Source organism: Centrocercus urophasianus, unplaced genomic scaffold (assembly GCF_019232065.1).
Source record: "Centrocercus urophasianus isolate 14NV4802_14NV808 unplaced genomic scaffold, USGS_Curo_1.0 seq_10, whole genome shotgun sequence".
Taxonomy (NCBI): domain Eukaryota; kingdom Metazoa; phylum Chordata; class Aves; order Galliformes; family Phasianidae; genus Centrocercus; species Centrocercus urophasianus.
Window position 1 is genome coordinate 74,584,541 of NW_024884142.1, and position 22,719 is coordinate 74,607,259.

The 22,719-nt window shown below is 36.5% G+C and overlaps 1 protein-coding gene across 1 annotated transcript in view; it reads right to left on the reverse strand.

The window, feature by feature from the left end:
- BTBD9 (BTB domain containing 9) overlaps positions 1–22,017 on the reverse strand; it is a 111,380-nt gene extending 89,363 nt beyond the window's left edge. Inside the window, exons 1-7 of the mRNA XM_042810863.1 lie at positions 21,932–22,017; positions 20,048–20,215; positions 14,305–14,515; positions 12,782–13,145; positions 10,796–11,060; positions 8,451–8,670; positions 6,230–6,349 (exon numbers count right to left, since the gene is read on the reverse strand). Of these exons, the coding sequence (XP_042666797.1) occupies positions 6,230–6,349; positions 8,451–8,670; positions 10,796–11,060; positions 12,782–13,145; positions 14,305–14,515; positions 20,048–20,129 (1,262 nt within the window). The 5' untranslated portion in view covers positions 20,130–20,215; positions 21,932–22,017. The remainder of the gene's footprint in view (positions 1–6,229; positions 6,350–8,450; positions 8,671–10,795; positions 11,061–12,781; positions 13,146–14,304; positions 14,516–20,047; positions 20,216–21,931) is intronic.
- Between the last annotated feature and the right edge of the window lie 702 nt (positions 22,018–22,719).

Below are 22,719 nucleotides of genomic sequence, written 5' to 3' on the forward strand. Positions count from 1 at the left end.
TGGGTTGAAGAAGCTGAAGAAGAGTCAAGCTATTTATTCATAAGATCTTTTCAAGATTTTTCCAATTCTTAGCCACTTCAGAACAAACCAGCAAAACAATCAAATTTACTCCTCAATGCCATATAGGAGAACTTCAAAGAAAATATTGATTTTAACCCCAGAATTTATCACTTATTTTAAAAGACGGCAATTGCACTCATTAACTAAGGAAAATGTTCCAAATCCCTCTTTCCCCAAAGAGAAGGTGTTATGTAACTAGTTTATAACCTCCCCATTGGTCAATGAATTGTGAAAGTGAAATAAGTTTCAGGTTTCTTTAATTTGAAAAATGCTGTCAATATGAGGTAAAGATAACCCATGAAGGCTATTAATTTGCTTCTAAGGAGATTAGGAATGTTCTCATCAGTGCAGCTGCAAGTCTTTTCTTTCTTTTTTGAAGCAGTCAAACGCTGCGCTGATGGCAAGTAACTCCAAAGCGAGTAGACAAAAAGGCATGGAATCACAGAATCATAGGATTAGCCTAAAAATGATAAATCACATGTGTTTTTTCCTATTATCACCACAGTAGAAAACAGTTTATTTTAAAATACTCTTCACCTCACTTTGAGATATTCTTTTTAAAACATGCTGTGTATTTTGTGCCCTCTCTTTCTCTGCTCTTGCTTTCTTTCCTCTACTCACTTCTGTCCACTGCAGATGCTTATGCAACTTTATACAAATAGTCTATTAATTTAAATGCGTTAGGTTTTGCTTTTAGTTCTTTCCAGCTTGACTTTTTAATTTTCAACTGGTGGTGTCCTATCTTCTCAGCCTGTTCTTCCTAGCTGAATCTGGGATGAGAAAGCACAGTCCAAACTCAACAAGCTCCGGTCTATCACAGGTTCTACAGGCACTTTTTCAAAGAGCAAAGCGACACTGAATCAGGCAATGGACTTCACAGCTTTATCATTCATACACTGGTCCATACCTTGAAAAAGAGCAACCTAGAAGATAATTATCAGTTTCTGAATGGAGAAGTTAAACTACAGATATGTTTGCTTTACTACAACATTCTTAATGTCAACCAAATTATTCCACAGCTGTGCTTGGCCCAGCACTGTTCGACAGATCACTTTATAAACTTAGAAATTGAGAAGACAGAATACACAAACATATTATTAGGTTTCTCATATACAATTTGAATACTAATAATGCGTGATTTTAAGTGTGGTACAGTTTTTTTAGGCACATCAACAAACCAGGCCCGTTATTTCTAAGCATGACCATGCCTAGAAATTGGGAGAAAGATAAATGCTTTATACAAGGACATCAAACAAATTCCACAGATGGCCATGATTGATAAACAAACTAAAATAAATGAGAATTCTTACAAACTTGGCAAAAGAAAATCTCCTTGCGTAAAAGTCTGTCTTTGTAAGCATGTACGCTTTCACAGTTAATTCTAGCTTTTGGAAAGCAATAAAGTTTTGAAGATGTTTTCTAAATACAGATTTGTCTTATGCAGCAATAACTTTAAAACTGATCTTGCTGTAAAATCATTATGTACAATTTTATGATTCAGTGTTTAGGTGTATCTTGATGTAAAGCTGAATACCTACTAATAATTTTCAATTATGTTGGATTTCTCATGAGATGTAACCACGTAAAAATAGACCTAAAAGCAATTTCTAAATTCATAATGAACACATAGAAGTTCTGAATGCATACTTTTTAAAAACAAATTACGAAAGTACAAGTCAAACAACAAGAATGTGTAACCTAGATCACTTGAAGTTGATTGTTTCTTCTAAACTATAAACCAAAGAACAAGACAAATCATATGTTTGCAAGATATATAAATATATTTGCAATTTAAAGCCAACAAACTGGCTGGGCAGGCTTTTTTCACATTTCCATACAAGCTATATTAATTCCTCTACACACACTTGTTCACAAACACGATTTTCAGAAGATGAGCTGTCTGGCAGGTTGTCATCAACTGCTTAAATTCACACTACATTTTCTGCTTTTTCATCAAAGACGAGTTGGGTTCTTTAAGTGAGGATAAGTGAAATTATTATGGCACAGACAAAGGAAAGAATTAAGAAAAAAGCTGCCTTGATAAAGTTCTTGATGAAAAATGTTATTGATTCTGCCTGCAGAGAAATCAGCTTCAATATGGCTACAAAAAGAACACATTTGCAGCCAGACTCAGAAGTGCACACTTAGGATCAAAAGTACACATGAACTAAGATGAAAGGAGGATCTTTTAAATCAATAAACATTCTGCCACAGGCAGGCAATAGCCTTCTTGATCTTCCACAGAAGATTTACACCATTTTAAAAATCTGAGACTATCTCCTTATCTAAGAAAAAAAAAAAAGTCAGACTGAATACATACTGAAAAGAAAAATGAAAAAACACAGAGAGGAAGATAAGCAAGCAGCACCTAACAGAGACTTCAGAAAATCATTTCCATGCATTTCAGAAGTTTAGAAGACAAGGGTCAAGAAACATGCCAAGAAAAAAACCTTGAAGCAAGCACCTTCTCCTAGAAAGAATGAGTAGCTCTTCTCCCCATCCTCAAAACATAAGGAAATAAATAAACAAACCAACAAAACCACACGCACACAAACACACAAAAACCCAACCACAACAAAACTGTGTGCCTGAAGTGAAAACCAGTTTGGCAAAATAACATCAGTGAAGGCTTTAAAGGTTTGGACTAACATTTCAAAATTGTTTTCATTTAATAGCATGCTACTATAAAAATAAGCCATGATACTTCTAAAATTATCTTTTGACATTACATTATCACTGTATTGTATACAGTATTTAATTAGTTAAAGATTTTAAGCTTTTAGTTATCCAGAGATAAAAAAATTTGTCTTATCCAGAAAGATATTTTTTCTAAACTCTGAAACGTCAGCATTGCTGCACAGTTAGGAATAAAATATTTTCACAGCAGTAAATGCCTCCCAAAGCATGCTACACAAGCTAGTCAAATTAACATGTTGCCTATGTAACCACTCATATTCCCCATGTACAGTAAGCAAGGGAAGAATGTCTCAGTTGCACAATGTCAATCAATAAATTTATAAGAAGTCATTTTTTATAAGGCTATTAATGACAGTCTTCACCCCTTTCCGAGGCTTTTTGGACCATCTGAAGACCTTACCAGTGCTCATGCCAACAATTCTCTGTCTGTGTTCTTCAGTTACATCAGTGATTTAGCAGAGGTGGATTTTAAGTTCAGTGTTAAGTTCACATTCAAAATCCCCTTTTTGATGTCTATGTGCTTTCACTAAACACCACTCTACAGGGGCACCAGGGTTGGAAATAGAATAGCTTGTTTCAAAAAACACAAGTGCTGAATTAGAGTTGCAGACACTGTTTTCTATTTTAAGTACCAGGTAAAGTGTTTCAATTGCTTTTTCCTCAAGAGTCAACTCCTCTCTTGTTTCAACACGTCTTCAGATTGAGCCATATTCCAAATGCCATTTGGCAAGTTACTGCATCTCTACTAAGCACAGGAACACTGGGTACCTACTACAGATAAGGTTTTCAGAGATCTACTGGTAAGGCTGAAAGTGAAAGACTTCTGCTTAATCAGTTACTAACTTCAATGCTTCATACAAGAGGAAAGAAAAATAAAGCAACTGTGCCACTACTATTAGTAAGCACACGTCTGAATCCATCTGACTGAGGTGAATTAAGGAAAAAAGAACTTGTCTAACCTATATTTTAAAACAACACCTCTTTGCCTGTCACTACCTTGCCTAATGTTGGCAATTACCAACATTATAAACTAAGGAATCTTTAGAACTGTGTTCCTATTGAATCTTTTTTACATTTTGCCTTTTTTTTTTTTCCTTCCAAAAGCTCAGGAGAAGCAGGGTCTAGAATTTAATTTGTCTGCACTCAGGTAGAGGATTATAAATGGTGTAATCACTAGTATCAAAAACTCTTGAGGCACAGAACAAAAACAGCACCTGATACCAGGCTGCTTAATAAAAGCAAAGTCTGTCTCAGACTTTTGTTACAGTGACACCTTGTGGTTACATTCGATTTGAGACCTCTTAACATTTTCAATTTTTTCTAACAGCTTTAAATAGGTTTTCATGATTTGTGAACTAGGATAAAGCACAAAGATGAAACTGCAAAACAAAAACGAAAGCACAAAAAAGTGAAAAGGATAAAAATACAAAAGAGCACTGCCTGTTTGAAGACCTTTGGAATTTTTAACATTCATTTGCTGAGGTCCCAGTGTCCCACAAGTTCTTCCCATGAGGGATGTACAGCAATGTCCTTAATTCTATATCTATTTTATATATCTGGATAATTCACAATGCTCCATACAGTAAAAAAATCAAAGTCACAGTAAAGGTTATAATAGACCTGATGCAATAAATGACCACGCAAGAGCACTGGGCTGGTCTTAATTCATTGTATATAAGTTACAAGCATTTTACTCAACAACTGTCAGAAAGTTGCATCCTTTTCACTCTGCTAGTGTGAAAGAGACACTGAATTTGGTTTTTAAAATGGGTAGCGACTCCAAGAGTTAATTCAAGAGAAAACTGAAAAGATTTAAAGAATGTAAAAGATAACTCAAGAAGGCAACTATCCTTGCCTAATGTTTCAGGTCTAATTATCTCTTTATAATCTACATTTCATCAATTGCTCTACTGTATTAGACAAACAGGCTGACCTTCAATCTGGCATGTTCTGCTCTCTTGTTTTGAAAATGGTGTGTAAAATAAAATCACAGTCAATAACCTCCCCAATTCTCCATTACTCCTCAGTCATCCAATACAATGTTACCACAAAGCACTTTGCTTCATGACAAGCAGACAAATTGACATTGAAATAGAAAATCAATTCGGGACAAGTCTTTGGATAAGGCCATAGAATTGCTGTCCTTTTGAAGGAAGATTAAGAGAAGTCCCACTCTAACGCCCAAGATCTCTTCAAATCTTCTTGCTTACAGGAGGGAATAAAAAAAAAAAAAAAAAGGCCTAGTAACAACCTGTCCATTTTCTACCAAGTGGGGGAAAAAAAAAAAAAGAAAAACAACCTACAAAAAAAGCAACAACAACAAAAACAGAAACAAAAATCAACAACAACAACAAAAAAAGGAAACCAAACAAAAAACCAAGTACCTATAAACTCCATGAGGCATTTCATAATTGTTAGATGATTTAACAGAGATACCTTTAAGCTTAGACTTTATCAGACATGTGACCATTTCAGAAAGAAAAAACAGTAACAGCAGAATCACAGAACTTACAGGGAAAAGGTGAAAATGCATTTGTCTGCATCACGAAAAATAAAACGCCAATTACACTCAGAATGGATGACAAAAATGACAGGAATTCAGTTATTTCTGAAATGGCTCACAAGTAACCCACCATATTTTTTCCACATAGACAACTGTTTTCTGCAATTTCCTATAAAGCAGTGACCATCAGAGTAAGAAATCATTCTTTGAGGGAAGAACACCAACAACAGTGCTTCCCTTTGTTGAAGATTCCAGTAATTGCTGAGTGATTAAGAAGTCTGTCTACATAATAATTACCACACAAGCCCTATATATAGGGCATTTCCTTTATAAGGCAAAGCGTAGTGACAACAGTCTCTTTGGAATATACAGAGATATTAGTTTCTCTATCAAGAAGATTAACATAGATTTTGCTTGGGCCAATTTGGTGTGACTACAAATCTCTTCCAGTATTCCCAGCACCTCCAGTAAAACGACAATATCAGCTCAAGAATGAGTAAGCTCATCCAGCTGCTTTGTGCTTCACATAACACTACTCAAACCTCCTACATCTTAATTCTCTCTCTCTTCTGCAACTGTGAAAAATACTTTTTCAGTGCAACAACAAAAGGTACGTGAATATATATGAAAATACATTTCCAAGCCATAAAACAAATATTTAAAAGCATTTAAAAGGTTTTGACAGCCAACGAATGACGTTTACTTCTAAGCGAATTTAAAAATTGAAAAAAAAAAAAAGAGAGAGAGAGAGAGAAGTACCAGATATTTCAAAACAGGATATCTGAAATCAATCAAATGTAGTTATATCAAAATGCAAAAGTGACATTTTCTTTTGTTTGAAGATGGCTGATGAAAGCTGTGTATACCATACATTACCAGAAAGATGTAACATAGTAGCAAAACCCAGCAATTTTTCTGGTATCTGCATTATTTAATGACAGTTGTGCAACACTGCATTCAAGCACTAACCTGCAAACGCGGGCAGGAAAATACAGGTTCTGCCAGGACCGACAGAGGTATTTAGAGTGATCGATAACTCGAATCCAGTCTAACTCATCCATGGACACCTCAATGTAGTAGGAGTAGGACCTTTGGATTTTAAAGCAAAGGATGGGTTAGAATATGAACAGCCACACCTTGGATATTAACTTCTTCAACTTCTTCTGGATTTCAGTCATGCTGAAAAGAAGGCTATTTGCTCTTACCACAATCCTGCATCTAAAATATCTAGAAGAGATCCTTATTCTAAACTAGCTTTGATACCAAATTCACATGCAGTTATGTTAAGAGACATTTTCAGAATGACTTGAAACATCCTAACACACAATCTGCAGTAATCAGGTGATCAAGTGAGACCATCACCTTAGAAATGCAATGGGAACTTTCAAATTCAGTGATATTTAGACATAAAATAATTTCTATTCCATCTGCATGGAATAAATCTAAACTACCAGTGATGCAGATATTACTATTGCCATATCAATAATAACAATAATATCTCCCACAGAAAAATAAATAAATAAATAAAAAGGCTAGGGTGGCACAGAAACTAATGAAACTAAATACTAAACCACAAAACCACCATAATCTCTGTATTTTGTGAACATAAGAAGTGTTTCAGTGAGAATTATTGGTGATGATAACCTATCACCTATGGTGATAACCATAGGTGGATGGTTGGACTGGATGATCTTGTAGGTCTTCTCCAACCTTGGTGTTTCTGTGCTTCTGTGATGAAGAAGTTCACCCTCTCCGATTCTGCTGCCAATGATGGCTTGTTCTACTTAAGTTCAAAATACTCTTGAGTAAACTGTGCTAAGGAGAATGTTTTCCACAATCTCCACTCCCAGCTTCAGCAGCTGCTAGTTGATTTACATCTTGTAAACGAGAGGCAATTTTCAAGCTACCAGTACTCTAAAAAAATTCAAGAGAACTACTCACTATTTTCACCTCTAATACTTTCCAAAATTTCATTGAACACTGAGTTTACTTGGTTGATCTGTGACAAATAGTTAAATATTGTAAAAAGTTGTTTATTGCACCTTTTAAAGTTTTACTTTTCAATCTTTCCAAAAAGAAAACATAAAACTTCAGCTGAACTCACTTCAAACAATAGCTAAAAAAATTGTTTTGAATGATAACTACAATTGATATTCTAAATAAATTTTAATTTGCCAAAAAAAAAAAATAATAAAAAAAATCAGTACAACATCAATGTTTTCTGTTCTAAAATAACACAGCTTGCTCAAGAAAACAAAACTTTTGCAATTTTCATTTGTTAGTCTACAAGTACAAAAAAAAATGAAAGATAATGATGCATTAGGAGTATAAATAGCATGTTCTATTGTTTTTTGAAAGAATATTGCTTATGAATACCTGCATTGGATATTTTCTAAATTAAAAATTTTTGGGGATGACATTTTAAAATGCTTACAGCAAGAGCGGGGTTGGTTTCTTCTCACTGGTGACAGGACGAGGGGAGATGGCCTCAAGATGTGCCAGAGTAAGTTCAGGTTGGATATCAGGAAAAACTTTACAGAAAGGGTTGGTAAGCACTGGAATAGGCTCCCCAGTGAAGTGGTTGAGTCACCATCCCTGGGTGTGTTTAAAAACTTTGGGTGTGGTCCTCAGGGACACAATTTAGCAGAGGGTTGTTAGAGTAGTATGGTTAGGTCGTGGTTGGACTCGATGATCTTTAAGGTCTTTTCCAACCTGAGTGATTCTATGATTCTATACCAAACAAACTTTTATTCCCTGAATTACCATCAGAGATGTTATCTCTTGACAATTTTGATACACTGAAAAAACTCTAAACATTCTTCCAATGTGGGATGAGTAGGTCTGCATAAGAACTAGAATACCCAATTTTACATTAATAGTTGGAAATTAAATTACAAGTAGAAAACAAAACTGCTAAAAGTATTTAAATTACGTAAGCTTTCAATAAAAATATACTTAATGAAAACAAAGAATATGCCTGACATGTCAGGAGATATTTTAAGACCGCTTAATAAGGTCTTGCACATATGTAACAACGATTATACTTAAAAAACAGTGTTTTCAAATAAAACTTGTCGTTGTCATCCCCAACATGGTATCATACTGTTTTCATAAAATCTTCATAAACATTCTGCATTCTGTTATCACAAGTGAAAATGCCTTCCCCTCTTTAAGTCAACTTGGCACCTACCGACTGTCTCTGTCCCACAGGAGTATTCGTATGTGGTTGATTATTGATGGCTGGCCGAGTTTGATTTCGATACCAGAACGGCAGTCATCATCAATTGGGTGTCGAGAGAAGCCGTGATCCAAGTCATAGTTCTGAGTATCCCCATCTAATAAAGCAGACTTCAGCTCCCCTTTTACAACCTGGGCTCCGTACTTCATTGTTGCAATATTTTCCCCTGGTACTAAGAAGAAAAGGAAATTACTGTTTAATATTTATACTCACATCATGCAAGTTAGATGTTCTGAACATCAACTGTATTCAGTTAAAATGAAGATTGACTGCCATCATCAATTCTCCAGTACTGGTTACAAACAGATGCTCAAAGAAAGAATTACAGAAGGAGGGTTGGCACAGAGCAATACCTCCTCTGTAAACCCATTCTTTCCAGCAATCCACAGTTCCATTTCCTAAACCAGAAGATACTGTTCTTTGCTGTTTTATACAGAGACGTAAACTTTAGTAATTATTTTCACTGTTTTAATAAAAGCCATTTTATAATTCCACAGTATAGGATTATGGCCACGAAGTAATAATGCATCTTGAAAATAGATTTTAGAAATTCTGCATCTTCCATTTCATTTGATGCCACCTAGATCTCGCATGATATAAGTAGTGATCATTGCTGAGTATACTGTACCTATATTCTTAGGGTGTTTCGTGATTGTATGGAATTTTAATGTACCTTCCCTTACTCAACTGTCATTTTCCACTCGAATAGAAATTTTTGGACTAGTCAGTCTCTCCTTGCAATCAGTCCCTCACAATCTCTCTCATCACTTTGGGGCCTTTCTTTCTGAGTTTTTGCCTTAAATTCAATTTTTAAAATTTATTTTTATTTTGAAATAGAAGGAAGCTAAAACCACGTGAAATGCTCAAGACATGACAGCTAAATGAACCAGAGTAAAAGACTATGAAGTTAACAGAAAACTTTTTAATATGTTGGCTCAAAGCTAAAGAAGCCAGTAAAACAAGCCTCCTTTGTCACCATTTCAAAGTCTCCCATCAAGAAAACTGGTGATAATAATAGCTACCTACAAAGCAATACAATGATCAACTACTCTGTTAAAAAGACATTTTTAACAGCCTTTTTTGAGGAGAGAACCTGGAAAATATGGCACTGGTGTTAAAAAAAAAAAAAAAAAAAAAAAAAAAAAGTCCACCCCAAACTCTTTAAATATGTCAGCAAGAGAAGTATGAAATTTAACAGGACATTAATTAACCTAATTGGTGTATCTAAGGAACATTCAGTGGTACACTTCAGCATACAAACACACGTTTAAAGAGGTAAAAATTTGACCACACTGTATTGTAGTATTTCTACACAAAAACCATAAAAGAGGTAATGCACAACTATGAAATTGCAAGTGGTCATCAGTGTTCCTACAGAGAAAAACCCAAGTGTCTGAACAAGTACTAAAACAACACAGAAAATCAAATTTTTAGAAAGCTGTGATTTTGGCAAAGATAGAAATTCTGAGATTACAAACATCTTGTTATTGCAATGTAAGGTGGCAGGAAAAGGAGTCACAAGGTACCATTCCACTTTAAAAAATGTATTTTCTGGACAGTCAACAGAATGTCTTGTATTTATTTTTACAGTATCAAAGTATTAACTCAGATTTTTAAATATTAAGTATTAACTTCTAAAGAAAAACAAATGGGAGATGCAATTCTAGGAAATCTGTTATCTTTTTCAAGGCTTATTCTATGTGACTGACAGACTACAGGGCAAACTGTCGAAGAAAACTTTATTCTTTGCTGTGGGGCAAATAGTCTATACATCATATACTACATACAAAGCAACAGTATCTTCAAAAAGCTCAGCATTAGATATTCTTGTTGAATTAACAGTGAGCAGAAATAAGAGAAATCAAACAAAAGGCTTTTCATGTTTTTTGGTTTTTTTTTTCTCCCAAATTGTTTCCATTAAGCAATTTGGAAAATCTGTTCATGCTATTTGGGCAAACATGTCAACAGTAACAAAAAAATCAAAAACATCGGAGAAAAGATGGATATCTCATAAACAAGTGAGCATCAATGTAAAACCATTGAAATTCCATTTAGCACACAACAAATCATTTTTCCCCCAAAAGATTTTTTACTAAAATAACAATTCCTCAAGGAAAATACGTTCTTAAAACAAAGCACATACTCGAGCAATTCCTGAGACACAAACCTAGCAAGTATGCTGACTAACGTTATTTCCCACCTGAGGAATAAAAACTCACAGCACAAGTTAACCATACGTTCCAGACAGCTACAGCACAGCAGTCACTAAAGAGGCAACAAAACATAAAAACGCTTACTTAACATGCCCCTGTAGTTGAGATCCATGTCCCGACTTTCAGAACGAATCTTAATGGCATCTAGGATGGCATCAGGCGACAACAATCCGGAAGGTCTTACAACATTTAGCAGTTCTGTTAGACTCATTAGTGGCAAACGCACTGCTTGCATGATTTCAGCGTGGTTTTCCTTGGGGTTATGTTTACACCAATTCATCAAGGCTTGAAAAATGTCCTTCTCAGGAGCTGCAAAAGAGTCCCTCAGTACGATACTCAGAAGAGCAGCCTGGAAGAACGTAAAAAAATACAAGGGGGGAAAAAAAGAAAAAAAAAAAAGAAGTTTTTGTTTGTTTCTTTTTTTTTTAGACAGATCATTTGAACTTGTAGTTGTTAAAAATAAACTCCAAAAGAATGACTACTAGAAGCAGCACATAGTAGAAGCAAAAGTCCTCTTAAGATTCCTGATATCCAATTTAGTTTCTCAGATTAAGAAATAACAAAAAACTCCACATTAGTCTACAGTAACTGTACTAAGAGTATTGCTCAACAAGACAATCTTCAGTTTCAGTAGTGTTTTTATGCCTTTAGTTTCTTACTGAAGATCCAATAAATCTCTAAGATAAATATTAAACAATATTATTAATCCACTATGAGAAAGAAGATGGAATGGAAATGTGGAAGAAAAATCAATTTTATTCCAAATTATATTAAATTACGTAAATAAATTTAAGGTAATAAACAATATAAGAACTAATTTGGGGATTTAGTAGTACAATATAAAACATTCCTTTAAACTTAGACTGACATAAGATGACTGATGCAAAAATGTCAACTGAGGGTTGGAATTCCTTTTTCAAACCCTTTCTAATTACATGGGTATTTTTATCCCTTTTCTTCTGGGACAAAGTTAGTATCAACAGGTAAAACCCTCAGTGACTCCTACAAATGCAAATGCAAATAATCCACAGATAGCAAAATGAGAACAAAAAGAACTGAATGGATTCTGACTTCCATTTAACAAGCAAAATAATTAGAAGTCTGCCTCAGAAAGGCACAGATCTCTTCTATATGGCAGGATTGATTACAACAAAGATTTCAGAAAGTATATGCCTTCGGAACTCAGATTTAATAAGCTGAGTATGGCAGACTACCGTAGGAAAAAAAACATTCTTTCCCTACACAGCTAGCAAGTTAGTCAGCAAAGCAGAAGCATCTTGCACTTATTCAAGGAACTGATCCATCACAGTTTTTCCATTAACACTTTTAACACTTTTTTCTTTATTTGTTCAAGTATAATTAAGCTATCTTTCATTCAAGATACTTTGCTGCTTCACTTGAACACTACTTGAAAACATTAAACCACTATTATGCCCAGCTCAAAGACCATTCCAGAGAATGTGGAATAATTCAATAGCACAGAATTGCCTGAATCTTACACAAATATTTATGCATCCAACAACAACAAATATATTAAAACAAAATTAAAAAAATACACCCTGCAATACCACCATATTACATGATTTCAGGCTGCACAAATAATCAGCAATATAAATCACATGAAGCCTCAGGATACTGCAGCCTACACTGTGGAAAACTGCCTATGACAGAGATTGCCTATATCAAGAAATTAATAAAATGGAGTACCTTCTATCTTCAACTCTTTACAACTACTGGGCAACATTCAGAAACCAAGTAATACTATTCCAAGGACAGATAAAAAAAAAACAAGGTAAAATTAAGTTTTCTGGACCCAGCTACCAGAATACTCTTGTTTTTAGCTACAGTGAGTGGTCACAACTAAATTTCTAAAAAATTCGGAATGGATCGCCAAGGTTTTTACTTCATCTTGGTCTGAATACTTCCAGTATTCAGTCTCAGTCCCATGAATACTAAGAGGTAACTGTTAGCAAACTTACAAGCTTGTATTTTACACCATTAGTATTTCATCATGAAATGTATGCAAAAAAAATTAATAATACTGAAGAAAAATGCAAACAAAAACCATACCTTAGAAAGTGACAAGAAGCCTTCACTGGAGAGCACCTCCTGAGCATTTCTATCCATGAACATACAGCACATACAAGTCAATTTGGGAAGGGAATAAAGACTGGCAACATCAAATGTCATACAAACATTCTGAATATTAAGTATGGTGCAAAGATACTCAGATGTGGAATCCTCCAGTTCTGGAAATCCATACTTATGTGCCAGGCTTAGGAAGTCTAGGAGGACCTCCTCCTTCTCATCTCGTAGTGTGGCACGACCAGTGTAAATATATTTCATCAGCATGGTAAAAGCTTCTGCAGTTGTGTCCTGAAGAGGAATTTCTGCTTCAGGCTGAGATTCTCTCATTCCACCATACAGCAATGCTCTACAAAGAAGATAAAATTTAAGAAATTTACAACCTAGAAATATCTGTTTTATTAACAAAAACAAACAAATAAACAAAAAACATACAAAAGATAAACAAAATGTCAAGTTACAACACAGGGGATGCAAAGGGGATGCATTTCCCTACAGCTACAAAATAAAAAACCCTATATGTCATTTAAAGTACAGCTGACCACAGAAAACAGCGCATAGGGGAGAATAATATTCTAATGCATCATGCTTTTATTCTATGGAACAATTGCTCCATCTCTACTTTGAGCAATAGTTGCAAAGCAGAAACTCAGTTGGATTTTCTGTTGCTACTGATTTTTTTTTGTTTGTTTTTGTTTTTAAATAGTGTTAAAAGTGAGGAAGAAAGAAAAAAGAAAAAATGGTCAAAAAACGTGTGAAACAACTAGTTCATCACCATAACAGCAGTGGTGGATTAAAGTAAGGAATAAAAGATCAAGAGTCCTGGGATTTGCTAAACCCAACATGAGACAAGCCTAAAGATGTCCTGAAACTTTAGAAGGAAAAAGAGAACTAAATACACCCATAATCTGTTGGATTTTGTTTTGTTTTTAAAGTGTGGTATAGAGTTTGAACACAATTTGCTCTCATGCTGCAGTTTTGTTAGAGGAGTATGTTAGTAACTAAATTACAACCTAAATTCATAATCTTTTTCCAGAAAAGTGATTCTATTTAGAGTGAAAAGCCCCAGATCTCCAGAATGAGATGCATTAGTATTATCTCTAGTTTTAAAATATTCTAATATGAGTCAAACAGATCTTTTCAAATACTTGACTTCAACACATCAAAAGTAAAGTTCTGATTAATACAGTCCACGGAAGCACACTATCCATGCTCTGAGAAATCAAAAAATTTTACAGCAGAACTTTTCTGTTCCAAAGTTATTTTTCTCCTGAATTTATGAAAATAACTTCAAAGTCCAATTTAATGAAGGTCAAAAGAATAACATCACGACATGGTATTTATCTTCTTATATCTGGACACAATGACTTGATGTGCTGGGAAACATTCGCACAGAAAAGGTCACACTCAATGGACAGATGATTACACGCTGAAAAGTTCATAGAGAAACAATGTTTATCTTATCTGCATGAAAATTTGCAGTGAGCCGCACAAAAGCTGTGCTTCACCTGAAATAATGGCACCTCGCAGCCAGGATCACTCTGTGTGCTGGAAAACGTTTCTTTTCCACAATGAAGGTAACATCACTATATTCTTCGCCATTCATCAGAGCGCCGATGTGCTCTGACAGAATGTGAACGTGGTCAATCTCACCAACAGCTGTGTAAGGACGAAGTGGATGGCTGTTACTCATCTTGGAGGGATGATGATATTGATAGCCTACAGAGAGAAAGAAAATAACTGCTATAAAGGGCATATTTAGAAATAGCAATGATGAAAAATGCAGTTATGAAAAAAGAAGGGAATAGTGAAAGCTCTCTCTCTGATTCTCTCATATATTACGAGGAAAACAAAACAAAGAGGTTTTCTATTAAAGGTAATTTATAACAGGACTCAGGGCAGCTCCCATCAAGAACTCCAGTCAAAAATATTTCAGAGAATTCCATCATCTCGTTCCTCCATCAATCCATTTACCTAAAAAAAACTTAAAACAAAATGAACAAAAATTAAACAATTTTAATTACAATCACCATTATAAATAATATTATTTGTCTGAATTAAAACGCAAATAATTACAGAGAAAAAAAGTCAGCTGGCCAATTTAACTTAATCCCAACTCTGAAGCCTCTACTAAAATCAGCAATGAGTAAAACCAACAGTGTTTGTAATCCATCCTTGAAGGATTCCAATCAGCTATCCAGAACTGGAAGAACATAACTATTCAAAGTTATGCCTGATGCTTTAACAGACTAAGACTCAGTGGCAAGAGCATCCAGAGGACTATTTCAGTCTTCAATCAGGTTTTCTTGTCAACTTTCTGTTTACTTTTCAACAGAAAAGGTCAGCTCCCTCACATAACAATCACCTGTATTTTCACTGTCACCTCCTGTGCTACAATGGGCACATTCTTAGTGCTAATGTGAGATGGTGTGTACAGAAAAATGAAACCATATACTGCATACAGCTCACACATTAATCTTCTATGTGAAATACTCATGACATGAATGCATTTTTAGCCATATTTTGAAATATAATCAGAAAATGCATGTCTGTTTCCATGCATTTTTACAGAACAAAGAAAGGAAAACACATGGATAGGGGTAAAGAATTGTATGTGCTTCAAAACACCTGGAAACTCTTAATATAAAATGAAGATATCACAGAAACACCATTTCAAAGAACTTTAAACTAGAAAAAGTGATACAGACAGCAAATCAGACTGGAGAAGAAGATAGCATAGTAAATAGTAAATCGATCTATGACAGATCACAATATGAGTGGGAGCAGAACCCAGCTTTCCTCAGGCTGTCTCTGCCATCTGAATTAGAAGCTGTATGCCCAAAGAGGCATTAATGTGGAACAAGCACTACTGGCCAAGGAACTTGAGGCAGTCTAGCTGTAACACAGAACACTGTATAAAGTTATTCTCCTACACTGACACAAGAATAAATTATTTTTTATGTTTGTTTTCTTTTCCATGACTGAATGTTTCCTCCATCTGCATTGGTTTATTTACATTTATGTAAAGCAACAGTGCACCAAGCAGATCTATGCAACAGATCCAATTCTAGTAACGTTTGCTTTGTAACAAGCAAGATTAACTTAATTCACATCAATCAAGATGCAACAAGCAACGGTATTTATCACAGCATAATTACTTGAGAATGCATAGACAACAGTGAAATGGAAATGTCCTCAAAGTGTAAAACCCTTTATTACATTAAAGGAGCAAACAAAAGGCTGAGTTTGTTACTCAGCTGCAAATCAAAAACATCCATATTCCTTCATACTTTCCATATCTTTTAAGTCTGTAAATACTGTCGTTGATCTTCACTGTTATGCACAATAGCCAGGCAACCCAATTACATACAAATTACATGCATATTATCAAACAAAATTTACTCTCTCTCTTGCACTAGTTCCACTTATCATTAATTACAGAATTTCATTTAAGATGCTACAAGCATGTATTAGGATAGGCACATTTTGGTTTTAAAATCTATTTTACTTCCATTTTATCTACATTTTACTTTTTTGTTCATCCAGGTTTGGGTTTTTTTCCTGTAAAATTGGGAATAGATACTGCTTGAAGAAAACTGGGAGACAATAAAAGCGCTAAAATAAGGAAAAGCCATTGGCTGCATGCTCATTTTGTTTGCTGCTGCTGTAGGTTTTGTCATATGCCTACAGGGCAAAGGGTCCAAGAGAAAATTGTTCCCATTTCACATAAACGAATAAAGAAAGAAATAGAATCAAGATAACACTTCCCTGCTAAGGGTACATAAACCTACCTCTAAACAAGCACAAAGTCTGAGCTGGGGGCACTTGCTAATAAGCTGATAATGACAGTCTGATATCAACATCCTGGACTTAGGCAGGTGATGATGAAAGTAGAAATTTCCAAGCCCTTTTGTGTCAGATGCAAACTAAGTTTGTTTCATAGATGTTCAGCACTCCCCATACTGCTGGCATGATGCACTATTCTAGATTACTAGTTTCAAACTGCTCACCGAAACTGGGGGATACAAAGAATAGCTGCAAGCCCTGGCTGAACAGCCTTTCAAATGCTCAGAGGGTTGAAAACTTACAAGTCTATGAGAGCTATGCACATACTTTATATTCTTTCCGTGGGTAACACTGGTATACTGAAGAACTCAAATTTATTTACCCATCCACTACACATTTCTAATGCAAGTTTCATCAGTTTTTCACACAAAGCAGCACTGTATGAGAGCCATCTTGTCTTTGAAATGTAGAACCAAGAGACCTCAGATCCTCCCAGACTGGATTATTTTGAGGTGTTCATAGAGCCAGCCCTTGAAGAGACCTGCACATTTCTTGTTTGAGGAAGTGGATAGTAATATACTGGTTTAGTTGTGGCGAGTTGCACAGTTTACCTGTGTAGCTGAACTTTACAACCAGCATTCTTGGTTGTAACTCAAAGTTTTAAATACAGTAAAAAAAAGACAGAAGCCGCCTGGAGCTCAGCAAAATCCTTTATGATGAACTCTCCAGCATCTTCTGTAATCACTGACATTCCATTCAGATTCAAGCCTTTGTTCTTCCATGTGATCAGAGAAGAACATTTAAGAAATTGCAGATAAAAGGCCAAGCCATTTATAAACCTCTTACTAGCACCATAACCTAATTTCCAGGAGCTATTAACAGCTAATCAGGTGCTTCAGAAGTCAGCTGCTGCAGCTTTGTTCATGACACAGATATAGGTTAAGTACAACAATCTTCTCAGTAAGTTTGAGGAGCTATTAACATTGAAATGATTTTAAACTGCACCTATGATGTCAGAAAAGTCTACAAATCTCTTCTCTTCAGAATTGTAACAGAAAACTCACATCCTGGTGGCCATCTTACTACTAAAGATGCAAAAAACGTGGCCTACTATTTATAGTATAACATAACATGCAATATTATACACCATGTCAAGGTTAGAAAAAAAACACCAAGTCAGTTTCCAGCTTGCTATATTTCCTTTCTGATAAATAATCTGTAACACGTCATAGCATGCAATACTGTGATCTACAACATACAGCAACAAAAACCACAATGACTTCTTGACTAAACTACTTCTTGACTAAACTGCAACAAAGACCAACACAATGTCACCTCCCCTGCCCCATTTGGGCTATCATTAAAAACAGCCTTTTGAAAAACAGCATTGTTTCACTGAAAAAGGGGAAGAAATGCTTTTATACTATGCAGAAAAAAGGATATAAGAAATCGTCCCTGAATATGTTGAAATTTCTTTTTCTTTATATTTCAAAAAAAAAAAGCCAAACACCAAAACTACTGGAAGTTTAAAAACAATTATATGGAAAAAAAATTAGCAAGTAAACAAACAAATGACAGAATTAAAAACTTTGTGAAATAAGTCCAGATTACAAATATGGAGTTAAAATTTCACATCCCTGAAACAACGGCATTCCCATCTGATTATATCACAGTAATACAGCCCTTGTTAGAATCACACAAAGAATTTTCTTAAATGCTATTTATACAAAAATATTATTATTCTCTTAAGTCCTGGTACAATAAAATAACATCTCTGGATTTGATAAATATTTCAATGTGTACAGAAAAAAAACGTGAGCACTTTGATTCTGTCAGAACCACAAAGCACCTTTGGACTTCTGTGTAACAGTAACAATATTCACAGGCAGAGTGAAAACTGTGACAAGGAGAAAAAGCAACCAAAAATAACACCCATATTCCAAAAGAGAAATTGTTCACATTGCAGTACGTTCAGGTTGCAAAGAATTTCAGTTTACATATGCAAAGCTTTCATAAGAACCTGGAGTAAAACAAATAATTCTGTGGCTTGATGCAAGCCCACAAAACTATGAAAGTCTGTCCACTGTTTCTTTTAGGTTCACAGGAAAAAGGACTTATGTTTTGTTTATGTATTGACAGATGTGATACTTAGAATTTAGTTGCAAATATCATTAATTTACTCCTCTGTAACATCAACATCTGGAAAAATGTAATTCAGCACTGAAGCACAAGTCAAGTAATACTTCTGAGGAAAAAAAGTATCCTCCTATCATTAATTCTCTCATCCTTTTACTTTGATATAGTAATTCCAGCCTTTGTTCCGTACAGCTCTGAGGTTTTCCATAATGTTACTCAGAGAATCAAGCTATCCCACATTACAAGGCACCAGAAAACAAGTGTTAAAAGGGCCTTTAGAAAGAAAATGGAAAAAGATGCTGTATTTATCTTAATGTCCCCCTAACTTGACAAACACACAAAATCCAAACAAAAACAGATTCAAACACCAGGAAGAAAAAGTTTTAATCAAGATAATCCTTAAGCAGAAAGCGTCCTGCATTTTGGAACACCATTGATTAAACATGTCCTCAACTTTTCCCATTTCATTAACATACCATTATGGTATTTAGAGAAATTATGTCTTATACATAAGTCACAACGCTACAGAACAAAAAAAGTTACCCACAACACTACAACATTTTAAAACACACTGACTTACATATGAACAACTCACAGTGACACCTCATTCAAAAGCTAACTAAACAAGTATAATACTCCTGGTATTATTGGAATTAATCTGTATGAGATCTCCACAATGCACATAATAGTTCAAAAAAAAGTAAATTCTAACTTCAATTAAAATCTTGATATCACATTAACTAACTTATATTAATAACTACCTGTGCGTGTCCAAGGAACTAACTGGCCCTACTTATCCAATACCTGATTATAACATAATCCACACAGTATGAATTCAGAGATTCAGAATGTGAAAAGCCAAATAAATGGAATTCCCAGAACTTTTAAGTAATCTCCAACCCTTCTTTGGGGAAATAATTAAAAGAAAACTGGATGTTAATTCTATTTACCACGCCTTTCAATGACAGCATCAGTACCAAAAACATTTTTACTTCAAACACATGGACAGTTACACACTACTACACCTTCCAGTTCCCAAGCATAGTTGTGCTACTGTTTTGCATTTTGTTTAGAGAGATATTTCTCTGATAGGACAGCAGGAATAAATTCAATTACATACCAAGAACAGTACAGCAGGATTTATTAAAACTCACGTGAAATCAATATTAGTGCACTTGATGTGATATGATTAAAATAGCATATAACTAAGTTCTTAAGTTTCTCAGGAAAATATCACAGAATCACAGAATTGTAGGGGTTGGAAGGGACCTCCAGAGATCATCGAGTCCAACCCCCCTGCCAAAGCAGGTAATATATTGGTGTACTTACCAGTAAAGCTCTCTGAAGGTCTACAATGGACGTAGCCTGTGGGCAGGTGACCAACTTCCTGAAAATTAGGGTTTTTTGCCATTCTGAACAACTGACAGGTGGAACAGCAAGCCCATAGAAACACTAGTCAGCAACATCCAGCTGCATAGTAGCAACTGTACCATATTCCTGAAAGAATACATGAAACATATCATTAAGAATAGGTGGCATACAGCAATAAACGTTAAGAATCCTTCAGTGTTCTATGAGAAATCTTTAAGTACCATTATACCATAACAGTAGAAGTCTCTTTAAAAAAAAAAAAAAAAATTGACAATACATTTTTTTAACCAGAAAAGCAATAATATATCATAATTCATTTTCTCATTTGAAGGCACAGAAAGTGATCACATTGTTTCTCCATATGAGTCTCTTAATTAAACCACGTCTATGCAAAGCCTGTCATATAAACATTATTCCCCAAACATCCAAATCCCTGTAACTGGTCTTGTCTAGCCCCAAGTGGTGGGTGAGTAGCGCTCGGTTTTGTTTGGTTGTGGGGTTTCAGGTCTTGGGGTTAAGATAGGGATGTCATCCAGAGGAACCTGGACAGACTTACAAAGTGGGCCCACAAGAACTTGATGAGACATTGCACTTGGATTAGGGCAATCCTACATTTGTCTAAAGACTGGGAGAAGAATTCCTTTGGAGCAGCTCTGCTGAGAAGGACTTGAGGGTCCTAATGGACAAAAAGCTGGACAAGAGCCAGCAGTGTGTTCCTACAGCCTGGAAGGCCAGCCGTATTCACGAGCTGCTTTAAAAAAGGGGAGTCCAGCAGGGAGAAGGAGGTAAATGCCCCTCTCTGCTCTTGTGGCCCTCACTGTCCTTGTGAGGCCCCATCTGGGATACTGCATCCAGGCCTGGGGCTCTCAGCACAAGGAAAGATGTGGAGCTGTTGGAGAGTCCAGAGATGATCAAAGGACTGAAGCATTTCTCCTATGAACAAAGGCTGAAGAAGTTGAGCTTGTTTAGCCTGGAGAATTCAGGGCTCTGGGAAAACCTCACTGCAGTCTTCCAGTACTTGAAGGAAGCTTATAAACAAGAATGAGACCAACATTTTAGGTATAGAGAGAATGCTCACCTTAAATCTTAAAATGCAAACAAAAAATTCAGTGACAGCAGCACAGGGTTTTTGGGACAGGTCTATGCGCTGTGCTTTACAAACAGTGCAAGCAAGGGGCACTTCTGGGAAGGTATGATTACTGCTGCACTGAGAAAAATTTAACAGTCCAGCTTTTTTATTATTTGATAACACAATGATTTAAGTCAATAGCTATTTGAGTGAATCATAGCAAGGCATAATCTGCAGTAGTACTTGTACTATGAACCCAGTAGAGCTGATAAAACACTACGTGCTATTATCATCAGGCAAACACGTTGAGCTAATTTCAGAAGAAAGCTACAGCACGGATAAGCACTGCGGGCAGGCAATGCGGAACGCAGGAGTGCCACACGCTGAGCATCTGCCAAGGTCACACCCGGAGCAACTCGGGGCAAAGCGAGCCCGGAGCCGCGGTTCCTCACTGAGGGCTCTCAGCCGGCAGTCACCCCGTGCCCGCGCAAACGCCGCTCAGCGGACAGCTCGGCTCCCAGCGAACTCAGCACTTCCGCGCGGCACCCCCGCGCCTGCCGCTCCCTCAGCGCACCCGGGTGCCGCAGAGCGCTGCGCTGCCGCCGGGCCCAAGCAGCCGACGCCGGCGGGTACGACCCGGCATGGCCGCTGAGGGGCCGGAGCCCGCCGCAGGGAAAGCCCCAGGAGCCGCCCGGCCACCACGGGCATCGCTCAGGCGGGAAGCACGCCACAACTCTCCCAAACACCCGACCGCAACCATCCGATCCGCTCACCGGCCTCCACGACGACCGGGCCTCCAACCTTCTCAACCCGGCGCCGCCGAAACGTCAGGCGCCGCGATGACGCCATCAGCAACAGCCGCCGTCCTCCTGCGTGCTGACGTAGCGCAGCGGGCCGGGTCTATGGACGGCAGCGAGACTACAGCGCGCCTCGGGAATGGGGTATTCGTTCCGGCAAAGCTCCTAAAATACGAACTGCTATTCACATTCCCCTCTTTCTCTTCTGCCGTAATTCTGAATACACGCTGCCTTTCCTCAACTTGTGTCTGCCAGGCTCCTGCAAATCGGCTTGTATGTCCTCACATCGCGGTGAGGCAGTGGCACAAGCTGCACAGGGAGGTGGTGCAGTCACCATCCCTGGAGGTGTTCGAGAGCCGTGTGGCTGTGGCACTGACGGACATGGTCAGTGGGCAGGGGCTGGTGGTTGGACCAGATGGCCTGAGAGGTCTTTTCCAACCTTAATGGTTCTGTGATTCTACGTTCTGCTTCTTGAAATTAGCAGAACTTCTGTCTAAAAGGAGAATGCAAATTTGTCTCTACTCTACCTGGAAAAGCACTACTGCCATTTAACTCAGTGCTTTATTTAGCAGGGAAGAAGAAAAAAGAAAAAAAAAAAAAAAAAAAAAAAAAAAAAAAAAAAAAGCATTACCTTGGAAGATGCAAAATTAGGATTGGCTATAATCAACACAAACTGTAAATTTCACAAGATCTCCCATATTAATACTAAACAGGGAACATTCAGTTGGGGCTAGTGCTTCTTGTGTAGCTGTCCACTGAACTAC